General features: G+C 42.4%; 1 protein-coding gene across 3 annotated transcripts in view; it reads left to right on the top strand.

The window, feature by feature from the left end:
• MYO1B (myosin IB) overlaps positions 1-7155 on the top strand; it is a 125907-nt gene extending 118752 nt beyond the window's left edge. For all 3 annotated transcript variants that reach the window (XM_087707759.1, XM_087707752.1, XM_087707764.1), the window contains one exon: positions 5309-7155. In XM_087707759.1, coding sequence (XP_087563885.1) covers positions 5309-5432 — 124 coding nt within the window. In that variant the 3' untranslated portion in view covers positions 5433-7155. The remainder of the gene's footprint in view (positions 1-5308) is intronic.
• The last annotated feature ends 8958 nt before the right edge of the window (positions 7156-16113 follow it).

The raw sequence follows: 16113 nt of genomic DNA, 5'->3' as shown, positions 1-16113 counted from the left end.
GTTAGGGGGAAACACAGCTATGGAAGTGGGTGTATTATAAATATCATATAAGGGAAGCCTGTTCTATACATCCATTTCTTCTCTCCGTTAGTCTCATTCTCATTGAAAACCATGATAGGCAACTTTGTGCTTTCCAAATATTTTGGGTCATCCTCCCTGGTCAGAATGGAGTTTACAGGGGAGCTAAAGATTGCCTATCTGTAGAAATTTCAAGTTGATTATGTAAGCCCTTATTGGAAAGCTATTATTTTAACAAAGGAACTTTCTTATCTCTTTATTCCCTTTTCTGGCAATACTAAATACACAATAGTGGTGAATATCTATAGCTCGGCTGTAGGATTGAAGGTGGAGTTTCGTTCTGGGTTAGTCCAGTGGTGGGATTCAACATGTTTATACTACTGGTTCTGTGGGCGGGGCTTGGTGGGCGAGGCTTGGTGGGTGTGGCAGGGGAAGGATACTGTAAAATCTCCATTCCCTTTCCACTCCAGGTGAAGGTTACTGCAAAATCCCCTTTTCCTCCCGATCAGCTGGGACTCGGGAGGCAGAGAATAGATGGGGGCGGGGCTAGTCAGAGGTGGTATTCACCGGTTCTCTAAACTACTCAAAATACCGGTTTTCCAGAACTGGTCAGAATCTGCTGAATACCACCTCTCGGTTAGTCATGTAATTAATTGTCACGAATGGTTTGTACTGTAAGAATATGGATGCTGTTTGTGCATTCATATTTCCTAACGTAGCCTTTAGAAATCCTTAACTCGAATTTCATCTTACCAACATTCAGAAGAGGTCCTTTTATATTAGCGCAAGCAAAGCACCTCTTCTTGAAGTGTTAAGTTGTTGCATCCATTGGAAGGCTTCATGATGTTTTGAAAGCTGTCCTTAGCTACAGTATCTGTGCATGGTATGTGAGTTTCACAAACCACAGATAGCTAAGGACAGCTTTCAAACCCCCCATATGAGGGGAGTTGTGCGCGCATGCATGGGGGTTGCGCACGCTTGTGCAGGTGGGCGGAGCGCATTGAATTGTGGGTGTGGGCATGCGCACACGTGCAATAGCATGCACACACACACAATTTTGGCACGCCTTTACAAAAAGGTTCGCCATTACTGGCCTAGTACTTCATTATATGTGAAAAATACAGTTAGTCCTCAACTTACAACAGTTTGTTTAGTGACCGTTCAAAGTTACAGTGGCACTGAAAAAATGTGATTTAGGACCATTTTTCACAGTTACGACCTTTGCAGCATCTCCATGATCATGTGATCAAAATTCAGATACTTGGCAACAGGTTCATATTTATGACTATTGCTGTGTCCCCGAGTCATGGGATCCCCTTTTGCAACCTTCTGACAAGCAAAGTCAATGGGGAAGCCAGATTCATTTAACAACTGGATTACTAACTAACCAACTGCAGTGATTAACTTAACTGTGGCAAAAAAGGTCATAAAATAGGGCAAAACTCACTTAACAAATGTCTCACTTAACAACATAAATTTGGGACTTAATTGTGGTTGTAAGTCGATGTAGTTGATTCTAGTGCAGGAATAATTTGTCTTGAATAAGGGAAGATAAAGTCAAACCCTCCAAGTAATCATGAGAAAATCTAATTAACATTGTCACTTTTCTCCTAATTTACTGCTAGAATTACTTTCTTGCGGAAAGTACTCTAGCATACTGAGATCTACAAATGTCCGGTTAACCTACTTTGGCATGAGCTAAAATACTCAATGGGTATTCAGAGGGGCAGCCAGTTTTTAATGTCAGAGTAAGGGAGAAATTAATTGATTGAACTGCACTTAATGACTTCTGTATTCAAAGAACTGAAGTATTATTCTTCAAATAATGGACAGAAATGAAATACAGCAGAAACTTTACCCATGCTTCACTTTTTAGCATTGCATGATGCAGATGAAAAACGGCAAAAGAGAAAAAGTTAACAGGTCCCCTGAGCTAGTATTTAATTTTCAGCTGTGGTGCAGGGGGAAAAGGCTATATATAAATACAATTCACCCACAAAAGAAAAAAAGATAACTGTAGGAGTCAGTCTTTTAAGTTAAATGATAGCTCTAATTTTATGTATTCCCTTCAGATCATGCATTTAAGTCTAATCTCATGAAGCATCAGGTTTGCATCTTTGCAGAGAGAAGTAAATGAAGCTGAGGAACAGCAATTTCTGTTTGTCCCTGACTATAGAGAAGGATCTACAGTATAAGCCAATCGATTTTGTGGCAATGTGCATTTGGAAGAGAGGATTTTTTAAATCTCAAAGTAGTAGTTTACAGTTGCATTTCAAAACATTGTTTTATCGAGTTGGGGAAAAATATTGTTCTGCATATAGAAGAAACCCAGATTTGTTGATGTTTTTGACCAACTGTAGAATTTCCTGTACACCTTCCTTCCTTTTGGTCCAATCACAAAAGTGAAAACAGAATATGGCACCTGCCTTTTTCCAATGCATGCTTTATTTTTATTTAAATCCTGTGAAACAGCACAATAGTTTAGTTTAACTTAGTTTAGTTTTAGTTTTAGCTTTATTTATATGCCGCCCTTTTCCCTGAGGGGACTCAGGGCGGCTCACAATCCAGGGGGAGGGAAGTACAAGACAAAGTACACACATAAAAACAATACATCGTTAAAAAACGCAACAGTCATACTATTCGGGTGGGGTTGAAGTCTTTAACCCGAGGCTTGTCGGGACAGCCAGGTTTTAAGGGCTATGCGGAAGGTCTGGAGGGTGGTGAGGGTACGAATCTCCACGGGGAGTTCGTTCCACAGGGTCGGAGCAGCCACCGAGAAGGCTCTCCTCCGGGTAGTTGCCAGTCGACATTGACCGGCTGATGGAATTCGGAGGAGGCTTAATCTATGGGATATTATTGGCCTAGTGGAGGTAATTGGCAGTAGGCGGTCTCTCACAATAGGCGCGTCTTTCTCCTTTCCGAGAGGTGGGACACGAGAATAGAATAGAATATCAGTCATGTGTGGCTGCCGCAACATAATTCACCTTTATCACAACACTACAAAAAGTTGCCTTTTTAGCCCTTGCAGTAAAAAGCCAAAAATAAGTAGTTGGGATTTCCTCTGAAAGCAGCAAAACGATTGGCAGAACGAAGTATCTTCCCCACAAAGAACATAATTAACCAATGAAATGCCTAATTGCAAAATTAGCTGACATATAATGGTTGTTTCTGTACTATTGGCAGAGTTAAAGCAGCATGTTCTGGGTATCATGTGTTCCGATGCTAGCCTTCCCAGAGACGTTTAGTTAGTCATTGTGGGAAATCGGAAGCTAGATTATGTGTGGCCAACAATCTTATGGCGGGTCACTTGAGGTGAAGGGAAAGCAATGATCTAATGGTGATGGGAGGCAGCAATCTAGAGCTGGATTCACTTGCAGGGGGGGGGGAGTAGTGGGACTTTCTCCTGGCAACCCTGTTCAAAATCTCTGCTCCTCTGCTGCTAATGGGAATACGGGCAATGTAATAATTTTGAACAGAGGCGGTGGGGTGGAGGACTTTTCTGATGTGATGGAGCTAAGTGGAAACATCTGTACTTTGAACTTCTATCGCGCTATGATTTTTGCTAGAACTGTGCTGTAAAGACTACAGCCTTATCATTTTGAATGGAGTGAGGATGAGGGGAGTTTACATAGGAAATGTTTGTAAAAAAAAATCATGGATGGAATTTCTGGTTACATGGGGACATGAATTTCTTTTTATGGAAGTTACTGGAAAACTATTTTTTTAAAGACATCAGCTTAGAAGAGACGTAAGACTCTTAACATAGTATTGCAGGAGAAAATGTCTCTTCTTATTTCTTTTTTGTTCCTAAGGATTTGTGTTTTTCAGGTTAGGCATAGAATTTGGATCACATAATCCACAGCAGTTTAGGTAGCTGTGTTAGAAAATTTATATGTTCCCTGACTCATTTTCTCTACTACTTTTGGAAACGTTGGTTTTCATTTCCTTAATACTATTCCTGATGTTCTGTCTCACTTTGCCTAATGGCCTTGGTTCTACTGCAGGCAAATGTGGGGTTGTGAAAAATAATTGGAAACAGAGTGTATAAAAAGAAAGTTACTGGTAGTTCTCAAGAAAGGACCATTTGGACAGCCACTGTTCCAAGTTACGATTGCATTGAATAAATAGTGGATACAACCTGTCCTCCACCTTCCAGCCATCCCAGCACCCCCTAAGGTTGCGGGATCACAGTCTGGTTGCTTGGCAACCCATTCATTCTTACACCGGCTTGCAATCACATAATCACCTTTTGCAACTCATTCTGCCGGCTTCATCAGAAAGTCAATGAGGAGCCAGCAGGGAAGGTCGCAAATCACTGGGCTTAGTTTCCTTATCCCATGCCTATATCTCCAACCCCTTTGTGCTCTCACCAACAACTTGTGCATGCTCCATGATCTCACATATCCTCCCTAACCCTCTCTGACTCATACTGGGTCTTTCATGTACACCCCTCATGCACTGTGCACCTATGGTCACATCTCTTGCACCCCTTTGCTCTCTTCCCAGCAGTAGCCACTTTACCTGCCTGAAAACCTGGGACTTGCAACTTCCTGCTGGCTTTCTACAGACTTTGTTGTAGGAAGTCAACAGGAACTTGCCTTGCCTAATGTTCATGGACCTTAAGAAAGGCTGAGCAAAGAATTGAGGCCTTTGAACTATGGTGCTGGAGAAGACGCCTGTGAATCCCTTGGACTGCAAGGCGATCAAACCAGTCAGTCCTAGAGGAGATCAACCCTGACTGCTGTTTAGGAGGCCAGATCCTGAAGATGAAACTCAAATACTTTGGCCATCTATGAGAAGGAAGGACTCACTGGAGAAGAGCCTAATGCTGGGAAAGATGGAGGGCAAAAGAAGAAGGGGACGACTGGGTGGAGTCACTGCAGCAGTAGGCGTGAGCTTAAATGGACTCCACAGGATGGTAGAGGACAGGAAGGCCTGGAGAAACTTTGTTCATGGGGTCGCGATGGGTCAGACATGACTTCTCAACTAACAACAACAACCATGTTCATGGGATTCAATTAATGGCAGCAACTGGGCCAGCAGGAATTGCTGTCCCTTATTATTCGGGTGTGCTTTATGACTGCATCACTTAGTGGTGAAAATTCCAGTCCTAATTTTTGTTGTAAAGGCAAAAGCTATCTGTATTGTGGCATGAGGTGCTACTAGTTCCTATTTTATTACTAATATAAGAGAATTTGTGAGCTATCAACAGCTGCTTTTTTCTTTGCTGTTACCCCTAAATGTGGTGGATACATTCCTTAACTACTCCCTGTGTTTCTGCTTTCTCCAGGTTCCTGGTTCAGTTCAGGCAGGACAAAGTGTGTGTAAAATTTGTACGAAGCAACCAGAAAAATGGCAACATCCCCACTTGCAAGCGAAAAAACAACAGACTTCTTGAAGTTGCAGTACCATAGTCGTACACATCCATATCTTTACATGGACTCAGTTCCTGCAGTGGTGCAATTTTATCCATGGGAGGGAATTTTGTGGAATGGCGAAGAGCATTCTGGCAGTGGCAAAGAGCTTTTTGGAAAACTGTCACTAAAAGATGCAAGTAATCTTTTCAAGGCACACATTTTTAATTTTCATATGATAACTTTTTGGTTGATATATACACTTTTTGGCTTCCGACAGTATAATATGAACAGCCTTTTTTTTTCCTAATTCCTTTGTTGTTGTTTTAATTTCTTAATGCTACATGTTACAAACCCTCAGGCTTTTATGGCCATTCTTGATCTTAAATTAGGACCCTGCCCTACCAGCTGCTTAGGTTGTTGGAATAGCTGGATGGTGATCCCTGTGTTGTCTTTCTTCTTCTTGGGAGAGTCGAGGTGGCGCAGTGGTTAGGGTGCAGTACTGCAGACCACTTCAGCTGACTGTTATCTGCAGTTCAGCGGTTCTAATCTCACCGGCTCAAGGTTGACTCAGCCTTCCATCCTTCCGAGGTGGGTGAAATGAGGACCCAGACTGTGGGGGCGATATGCTGACTCTGTAAACCGCTTAGAGAGGGCTGAAAGCCCTATGAAGCGGTATATAAGTCTAACTGCTATTGCTATTGCTATTTCTTCCATGGTAAAACTGAGTCCAAAGCATTAATCAAAAAGAAACATAGGAGCAGCTGACAGATTCTGAGACTGAAAGCTATATTGTTAATTGCAAACAGCATTAAGCCATATGTAAAATGACCTTTAAATGGAACATAGGCCAGGAAACACTAATTCTGCAAAGCAGAACATACGTGTGATCATATATGCAATACGTCTGCATATATACTTTTTTTTTTTTTGCAGTGGAAAAAAGTCAATGGTACTGCATTTTCTAATTGAGAACTTTTAATGACTTCACAAGAGGAAGCAGTAACAATAACCATGTAGTTCAAGACATGGTTTTTATTTTGTGTGCTTCCTCCTATTCCCACTTTTAATATAACTTTTAACTATAATTCCAAAACATGCCATTGTCTGCATGGGAAAACAGAGGGTAAGTAATTTAAACTTGTTGAATGAAGGGTGCGAATACATGTTGTACCATGTGCAATAAAACATTCATACAACTTGTCAAAATTATTTATAATAATATCTGTCGGTAATAAAAATGGTTGGGACAGGCTGGGTGTTTATTGTTATAAGGGCTGACATTAGCTTCACAGTATGCTAAGTTTGTTCTCTGGATCTACACTACAGTTATCACTTTGAAGAAAATAATCATTTGGGCGGGACAAATATACATGTTGATGTTAATGATAAACAATTGTAATATTTGTGCTATTTGGTACTCTTGTCATAACCATATTTTTTATATTTCAACTGGTTTTATATACGTTGGTGTGCCTGATATGTAAAGTGTGCACAGAAGCATTTTACAATCGAACTGCCTTCTAAACTTTCCAAGGAACCAGTTGCATCGTAAAGAATTGTATGAGCCAGGAGACTTAGCCAAAAATATTGATTTTTGGGATGTTTCAGTAGACATTAGCTAAAGGGGATGACTGAATGTGTTTTGTATCGTTCGTGTAAGAATGATTTTAGATCTGTTGTATTCTCAGTCTGGTTAAGAATTTGCCTTCAAGGAGAGATTGCTACCAAGAAGTGTGATGCTAAACAGCCCAAGTTTAAATAAAAAGAAGCTTTGAAGCAATTATTATTTGTGATTTTTCACTTATAATATTTATCAAATATCAGATATATAGGTAAGAATGCAGGATTAAGTTTCTCCTTATGTGAAAATGGCTTTTACTGATGGAATGAAATTGGACAAGACTCTGAGAGGCATCTTGGAGTCCTAGTGGACAATCACTTAAATATGAGCCAGCCGTGTGCTGCAGCTGCCAAAAAAGCCAACACAGACCAAGGCTGCATTAACAGAGGGATAGAATCAAGATCATGTGAAGTGTTAGTGCTAGCCTTGGTAAAACCACACTTGGAATACTTCATCCAGCTTTGGTCCCCCCCAATATAAAAAGGCTGTTGAGACTCTAGAAAGAGTGCAGAGAAGAGCAACCAAGAAGTTTAGGAGACTGGAGGCTAAAACAGATAAATAATAGTTGCTGGAATTGGGTATGTCTAGTTTAATGAAAAGAAGGATTAGGAGTGACATGATAGAAGTGTTCAAATATCTCAGGAGTTGCCACAAAGAAGAGGATGTCAACCCATTCTCCAAAGCAACTGAAGGTAGGACAAGAAGCAATGGATGGAAACTAATCAAGGAGACAAGCACTCTAGACATAAGGAGATATTTCCCGACAGTTAGAACAATCAATGGAATGACATCCTTCCAGAAGTTGTGAACCCTCCAAACCTGGGTATTTTAAAGAGGAAATTGGACAACTATCTGCCTGAAATAGTATAGCATTTTCTGCCTGAGCAGGAGGTTTGGACTAGGAGACATCCAAGGTCCAACTCTTATTCTGTTACTCTATTAAAACATTTGCTTACAATATTGGTTGAAATTAGTGCCTTTCAGATGTTCTTAACTATCATCTGGCTTCCCTAGATTGAACTGTGACAAAATTGATAGGTGTTACAACTCACCATCTGAAAAATAAAAATCTTCCATATTCTGAATTAGGATTAGAGCTGAATTTAGACATTTACAGATGCAACGTACATAATTTTACTCAAAGGCACATGGAAATTATCTTTGAAGCAAAAATGATTCGTTTCATTGCTATTGTGATAATTATCCAGACTTTCTCTCTGAGATCTGTTTGTTCACCTACTCACCTATACAATACTGTTCCATTTCTCTCTCTCTCTGAATGTGTGTGCATGCGCGCGGGCACACGCACATAAAGGGAGAGAGACTTATGTAAAGGAAGCATTTATCTTTCCACGTCAGTCATTTAGCTGTATTCAGAGCATATCATCCACTGGTCAAATTCCATGCACTATGTAGGTAGTTCAAAAACCCTGAAAATTTTAGCTTTTGTCATACAATTATGCGATAAAAGAGGCAGTAGGTTTCTGCTGTGGTGGGGAGAATAGTGCCTGCATCTCTTGAAATGTGTTGCCTTTTCCCCATGTGTCCCATCTACTTACAGTATATTGATGGTTTTGAAAAAGATAAATGAAGACATTTATAGGCCAGCAGAGAGAGATGCGAGAGAGGTATGAGAATTTTCCCCCCCACTAGACTCTAGATCAATGCTTGCTGCAGTGAGAAAGTAAAATAAATGTTCTTCGCGACGGGAGCTGGAAAAGCTTTGTTCCTTTAACCCCACAGCATTGGAAGCTAATCAGCTGAAAAGCCAAAGGGGGGAAAAGAGCAATTAGCTTAATGTGCCTGAAGCTGTAGCAGCTGAGACTGTATGTAAGGCCTGGTGAGAAAGCAAGTCCAGTTGTGGTGAGCAGCACATTGGCTGGGGTCTGCTCGTAGCTGGCGCAGAGAATAGCAATAGGAATAGCAGTTAGACTTATATACCGCTTCATAGGGCTTTCAGCCCTCTCTAAGCGCTTTACAGAGTCAGCATATCGCCCCCACAGTCTGGGTCCTCATTTCACCCACCTCGGAAGGATGGAAGGCTGAGTCAACCTTGAGCTGGTGAGATTAGAACCGCCGAACTGCAGATAACAGTCAGCTGCAGTGGCCTGCAATACTGCACCCTAACCACTGCGCCACCTCGGCTCTTCAAAGAGAAGGTGTAGGGTACCAAGAGCTATGATGCCAGGCAGCAGTACCAGCTCCTAGGTAGGCTGATGTGGGTTCCCAGGAGCAGCGCAGGGTGAGATGATGGTCAGAAGTCCCAGACTTGCCATAGGTCCTCCAGATCTTGTTAATCATAGTAAGGCTCATAGAAGAGCTACAGGGGCCTCCATAGATGATCAGGAGAGGAGGAGAAGGCAGCAAAGGCCTGGGCTCCATAGAAGGCAGGTTGGGAAAGGGTTGGGAAAGGCCAGCATACCTGCGAGACCGCCTACTGCCACATTCCTCCCAACGGCCGGTGAGATCCCACAGGGTGGGCCTCCAGATACCGTCAGCCAGACAATGTCGGCTGGCGGCTCCCCGGAGGAGAGCCTTCTCTGTGGCTGTTCCGAGCCTTTGGAATGAGCTACCCCCAGAAATCCGGACCTTACCCACTCTCATGGCCTTCAGAAAAGCTGTTAAAACCTGGCTATTCTGGCAGGCCTGGGGCTGTTGACCTCATTGTTGAGGTCCAGCCCCGATCATAACGAATGTATGTGTGTTGTTTTTAACCTGTTTTTATTTTCATTTTTTATTATTTCTTTTTTTCTTTCGTTGTAAGCCACCCGGAGTCCTCCGGGATTGGGCGGCCTATAAATTGTATAAATTAAATAAATAAATAAATAAATAATTTAGATCACCATCTTGTAAGCATATGGTTAGTGAAATGCCAGATTCATGGGATTTACCACCCTATGGCCGTGATGGCAAACCTATGGACACGCGTGCCAGAGGTGGCACATAGAGTCTTCTGTGAGCATACGTGCCGTTGTCAGCTGCTCTTCCAGTTTTGCCAGCCAGCTGATCTTTGTGTGTGCTGAAACGCCGGGAACCCAAAACCAGATGGGCGGCGTGCACATGCACACTTGCCAGCTGGTCTTTGGGCTTCTGACACTCCGGCGCATGTGCAAGTTCCAACTTGGTCACTCAGTGCTGACTCCGGTTTGCCATCGCTGCCCTATGGCAAATGACTATGCTACTTCCTAAGTCAAACTTGTAACAGCCAGGACAGAAATTAATATGAAGTGAATTAATTACCACAGCTTAAATAAACTGCTAGATTTGAAAAAGAGCCAGCGTACCTGCGAGACCGCCTACTGCCACATACCTCCCAGCGGCCGGTAAGATCCCACAGATTGGTCCTCCTTCAGATGCCGTCAGCCAGACAATGTCGGCTGGCGGCTCCCCGGAGGAGAGCCTTCTCTGTGGCTGCTCCGACCCTTTGGAATGAGCTACCCCCAGAGATCCGGACCTTACCCACTCTCATGGCCTTCAGGAAAGCTGTTAAAACCTGGCTATTCCAGCAGGCCTGGGGCTGTTGACCTCACTGTTGAGGTCCAGCCTCAATCAGAACGAATAGCAGTAATAGCAGTAGACTTATATACCGCTTCATAGGCCTTTCAGGCCTCTCTAAGCGGTTTACAGAGAGTCAGCATATTGCCCCCAACAACAATCTGGGTCCTCATTTTACCCACCTCGGAAGGATGGAAGGCTGAGTCAACCCTGAGCCGGTGAGATTTGAACCGCTGACCTGCTGATCTAGCAGTAGCCTGCAGTGCTGCATTTAACCACTGCGCCACCTTGGCTCTGCGTGTTGTGAATTCTAAACTATTTTTTTCTTTTTCTTTTCTTTTTTCTCCCTTCTTTGTAAGGCGCCCAGAGTCCTTCGGGATTGGGCGGCCTATAAATTTAATAAATAATAATAATAATAAAATAATAATAATAAATACTTCCTAAGTCAAACTTGTAACAGCCAGGACAAAAATCAGTATGAAGTGAATTAATTACCACAGCTTAAATAAACTGCTAGGTTTATTTCGCCTGGTTGGACTATACAAAGACTATTTTTTTCAAGGCTTGGAAGACAAAATATGAGTGGGCGAAAGGACTTTAAAAAAAAAAAAAAAGCACCATGCAAGGCACACTGACATCCATATCCTAGTTCCTGAACGACATTTCCAATCAAGTTTTCAAACTACACATGAACATATCTCAGTGTTACTGTGGGAATTGATAAAGGTACACATAGCAATAATTTCTGAACAGATGTGGGTGGGTGTGTAGGAAAGGTTGAAGGGTTTACATTGTACCGTACTCGCGAATCAAACCCGCTCACAATATACGCAGAGGCTCTTTGGCTTGTGGGATGAAGAGTAATAATAGAACAGCCTTTCATCTCAGTCCTTCTTACTCAGCAGCACCATTTGCCATAAAGAAACTACTGAAGTAGGGAAAGGAAAGATAGTGTTCTTCCTTCACTTTCCACCCACTTGACCAACTCCTAAACAATCTGGCTGCCCTTAGTGGAATTCCTGTGAATGCCAAAAGGATTGGCCCGTGTAATTAGTAGATTTACTTAAGTAACATTCCACTAGGTCTCTCTACAACAGTGTTTCTCAACCTTGGCGACTTTAAGTCCTGTGGACTTCAACTCCCAGAATCCCCCAGCCAGCTATGCTGGCTGGGGGATTCTGGGAGTTGAAGTCCACAGGACTTAAAGTCGCCAAGGTTGAGAAACAGCTCTGCTGGCTGGGGGATTCTGGGAGTTGAAGTCCACAGGACTTAAGAGTCACCAAGGTTGAGAAACACTGCTCTACAAGATTCATGGAGAGAAGCTGATAATCCACGGTGGCTCAGACTTTCTGCTTGTTGTCCCATCCATGGAATGCTTAAAGACTGGGAAAAAGAATGGATCTCGGGGATCCATGGGAACCCACTCACATCCTCTCCTTCATAGTTAATGTGCCGCAAGAGACCAGTGCCTCCATGCTCTCTTTTTTTTTGCTGACCTCAGCTAGCCTCTGCGGCTCTTGAGGGAGAAGTGAGTAAGCTTGTTTCTGGCAGCTGCCAAGGCAAATGCTGTAAATCGGCTGCAATTTGCTCAATCCGTTTCAGTGGGTGGCTTGGGGTAGCCCAGTGAGCTTTTGTGAGATTTGGCCAGAAGAAAAAGAGGCCTCCTAATGGGAAGGGAGATTTTGCACATTCCTGCAGGAAGGACTGGCAATCTCTCTTTTCCCACAGCTCCTCATCAATTGTGGTGGGAAGTCCAGTGTGTTTTCTATGGATTAGAAATCCTGCAATAAATTCTGACATGTAATTCTAAAATGCTGCTTTATGCTTTAGCCATCTGACTTTCATTATAGGGGACATGCCACTTGGCTCACTGTTTTTAATTTTCCATTTCCGTTTTTAAGAGCTGGCCTGATGGGTATATTGGGGATGGAGATCCTATCAAAACGCCTACTGCTTCTGTTGAGGCACTCAAATAATGCAGTTTTGAGGTGCTGTAATTCCCATTTATGGGGGAAGGAATGCAACACAACCACAGGTCATGGCTATCCAGCATGTTTTGCCAGATTGCTTCTGCTCTGGCTGAAAAAAAAAATACATGAAGGCAAAGAAGCCTGCAACCTTGATACAATACAAAACAAAAATGACATAGTTCTACACATTTAGATGCAGACTTAAGATTTACTGTCTGTGCAGTGAATTTGGCAGACAACAAAAGTTTGGATGTTTTCTGTAACACCAGCTTTGGCAGAAACGACAGCTGCCAAACGTTTCCTGTAGCACCTAAAAGTCTGTCTATTTTTGTTTTGGGGAATTGTGCTGACTTACAACTTTTGGCAGATGAAGGATTAGTAAAGTATGCTGGGTGGTACAGCTCAGCAGCTCCATCCGTGGCTCAGATTCTGAATATATCCACATGGCAGTCTAAATTGGTGAGCTCAGAAAATAGGCTGGGGCTCCCCAAAAGTTATAATTATCCTGAGCAGACAATTTTTAAAGAGAATATCCCCTTGGAAGAATGAACTAAGTCAGAAATAACATTAGTCACTCTTCTAAGAAAACTGGGTGAGGGGGAAGATAATTGCCCTGTTAACATTCAAGCAGAATTTCTCAAACTGAAAAGGAAGACTGGGACATTGCTGATATTGTTCCCTTAAGCAGAGGGTCAAAAGGGCAGTCTCTATTGTAGTTACAGACTTTGGAAGGAAATCCTCCAAGAATTACATTCATAGATTTCTCCCTTTAGATTGTTGAAAGAAATGTCCTTCTGGGTTCAGCTCCAAGTGGGGAAGAAGACACTGGAGACATGGAGGCTGCTTGGAAAGATGGTTTATTGTTGGACATGGCTTGAGCCCTGTACAGAAAATGTGATCACATGTTTCAATGTTGGTGAAGAAGAGAGAAGGGCTGAGGAAGGGGCTTGCTAGGCTTTTTATACCCTGTTTAGTTCCACCTCTCTGTTTCCTGTTCCTGTGTAAGAAATGTATTCTGATTGGTTGTCAGACTCCCATGGTGCCATGCAGAGGGCTACTCTCTAGGCTGTGATGAGTTCTCAGATGCCTTGTGGTCAGTTGAGTATATTATCATGCCTTTCTGTAGCTGCTGGTGAAGTCTTTATTATGTAAAGTGGGCTAGCCTGGCCATCTCAATGGCCCATTAACTGGGGATGGGCAGAAAGCTACAGGCAACTATTCTGTCTTTTAAAACATGTTTCTTTCTTTTCACATCCAGAGAAACATTCTGCCTTTTCAATATTTCCTAGGATATTTCATTTTTCTGGGAGAGGGCTGGATGATAACTTCCCACAAGATGTTACCTGTCTCTCTCCTCAATCCCGACTCATTCCCAAGTGTCATAGCCACAACTTGGAGACTTGAAGTTGGATTGTGACAGTTCTGAAGCTTTCATGATATCCCATGAACTTTTCGTATTTAAAAGGCTACAAGCCCATAAACAGGAGGAGAGAAGACTATGCCATCGCTCTTCTTTAGCCGGTATTGCTCTTATTTCCTCTTTATCGCTCCAATGACCCCAAGTGCAAAATAAATCAATGTTTGTATTCCCCAAGCAGCCACTACCCGTACCCCACCACCATTTGGAGACTAATAACCTTGAATAAAATGATTACACCAAGCACAAAAGGGACAGACAAAGAGGTGACAATAACAATATATTATGGAATGATTTCAAGTTCTTATTCTTGCTCTCTTATATTTCCCAAAAGACAATTTTCTCTCCAAGTGGAATGAGAGACCGTTCGAAGAATCACAGAGCTATTCTTTTTTTTTTTTAATCAGTTTTAATGAGAATGTGATTATTGAAAGTCGGTTTCTGAAGCTTTTTGAGAGCTCAACCACTTTGAGAGGGACAGATTTAGGTCGGTGATAAAATGTATTTTTCCCATACAAGTCAGTGTTCATCAAGTCCTGAATGGGCTACAATTCAATAGTGGGATAGGTTAAATAATGCTTTCTGTTGGGGACATTATTAACAAATGGTTGGGAATCCTACAACATAATAGAATGGAACAAAACCTCCATTTTTCATGGATTAGAGGAAAGCTGCTTTCTTATCAAAGCCGAGTGTTACCACCACAGCCTGTTCAATTGTCCAGTGTGACAAATATGAAGCAAATGTGAATCAACTATGAGGTCAGAACCAAAGAATGAACTGCTGCTCTCTGTTCCTTAACATCCCTGGAAAATATATCCCTTTGCTCCAGATGTTCAGCATCTCCAGTGGAGAAATGTGCGGGGTTGAATTTTTGTTTGAAATAGATTGTTGATAGTCTCCTGAGACAGTTTGTGACAAACTGTGTCATAAAAATGTTAAAAATAGCAGGACTATTCATTGCTAAAGCAAAAGTTCCCACAATTCAGCTGTCTGGGAAAATTGCTGAACTTTCTTTTGACACAGTGTGCTGGTTCTCTGCTCTCGCAGGCCCTACCCATCCTCCGTTGCTTGTTTATGTACACATTTTTAAGCCTCTTCAAATCCTGGCCTGTTTGACTACTCCAGGGATATTAACAATCCTATATTTTCAGTATAACTAAAGGTAAAGGTAAAAGTTCCCTTCGCACATATGTGCTAGTGGTTCCCGACTCTAGGGGGCAGTGTTCATCTCCATTTCAAAACCAAAGAGCCAGCGATGTCCGAAGACGTCTCTGTGGTCATGTGGCCGGCATGACTAAATGCCGAAGGCACACAGAACGCTGTTAACCTTCCCACCAAAGGTGGTTCCTATTTTTTCTACTTGCATTTTTACATGCTTTCGAACTGCTAGGTTGGAAGAAGCTGGGACAAGTAAGGGGAGCTCACTCCATTATGCAGCACTAGGGACTCGAACCACCGAATTGCTGACCTTTTGGATCAACAAGCTCAGCGTCTTAGCCAATGAACCACTGCGTCCCTCTCAGTATAGCTATATATGCACAAATGAACAGTGCTTAATTGAGGACTCTATTTAAAATCAGATAATTACCATTAGCCAATATTTTCTGAAATCCTTTTGCAAGGTACTCTGAAAGAATTGCTCCACATTTTTATCCTCCCGCTTTCGATTTTAGAATAGCAGACAAACTTTTGGCATGAAAAAGGCTGAAATCCAGTTCACATTCCAGATCTCCCATCTCTGTGAGAAGAGGATGCAAGGAACTGTATTGTTGAGGTGATTTGGCCAAGAGAATACGAAGTGATATATTCAGAGGTGGGTTCCTGCCAGTTCGCACCTATTCGGTAGAACCGGGTCAAATCTACCGAACCGGTTAGAAGAGGTTCCACCAGTGGACCCGGAAAGCAGGCCACACCTACAGAAGAGGTTCCAAACTTTTTTGAAACCCACCACTGGTCCTTGGATATGATTATTCTACACTATCATGCTCATATTTATAAAACTCAGTGCCTCTGTGAAAGGTAAGGATGACTACTGCATTTGTGGTGCAATCAGAACATTGTGTGTGTTGAAGTTGTTTTAATGCAAACCAAAGATCCCTTTTAAAAAACAAGTTTACATCATATTCTTATGCATGCCAGTGCTGTGTGTGAGGTAATTTAAGGTGGTTCTGACAAGTGTCATCGGCATCTTCATATCCGGTCACATGGGCAGCAAGCCACTCCCATCCGGTC

The sequence above is a fragment of the Thamnophis sirtalis genome, unplaced genomic scaffold, assembly GCF_051295495.1.
Source record: "Thamnophis sirtalis isolate CommonGarterSnake01/CBP01778 unplaced genomic scaffold, rThaSir2_p1.2 scaffold_1, whole genome shotgun sequence".
NCBI classification, from domain to species: Eukaryota; Metazoa; Chordata; class Lepidosauria; order Squamata; family Natricidae; genus Thamnophis; species Thamnophis sirtalis.
Note: the sequence above shows the minus strand (reverse complement) of the source record. Positions and strands in the feature narration are given on the sequence as shown.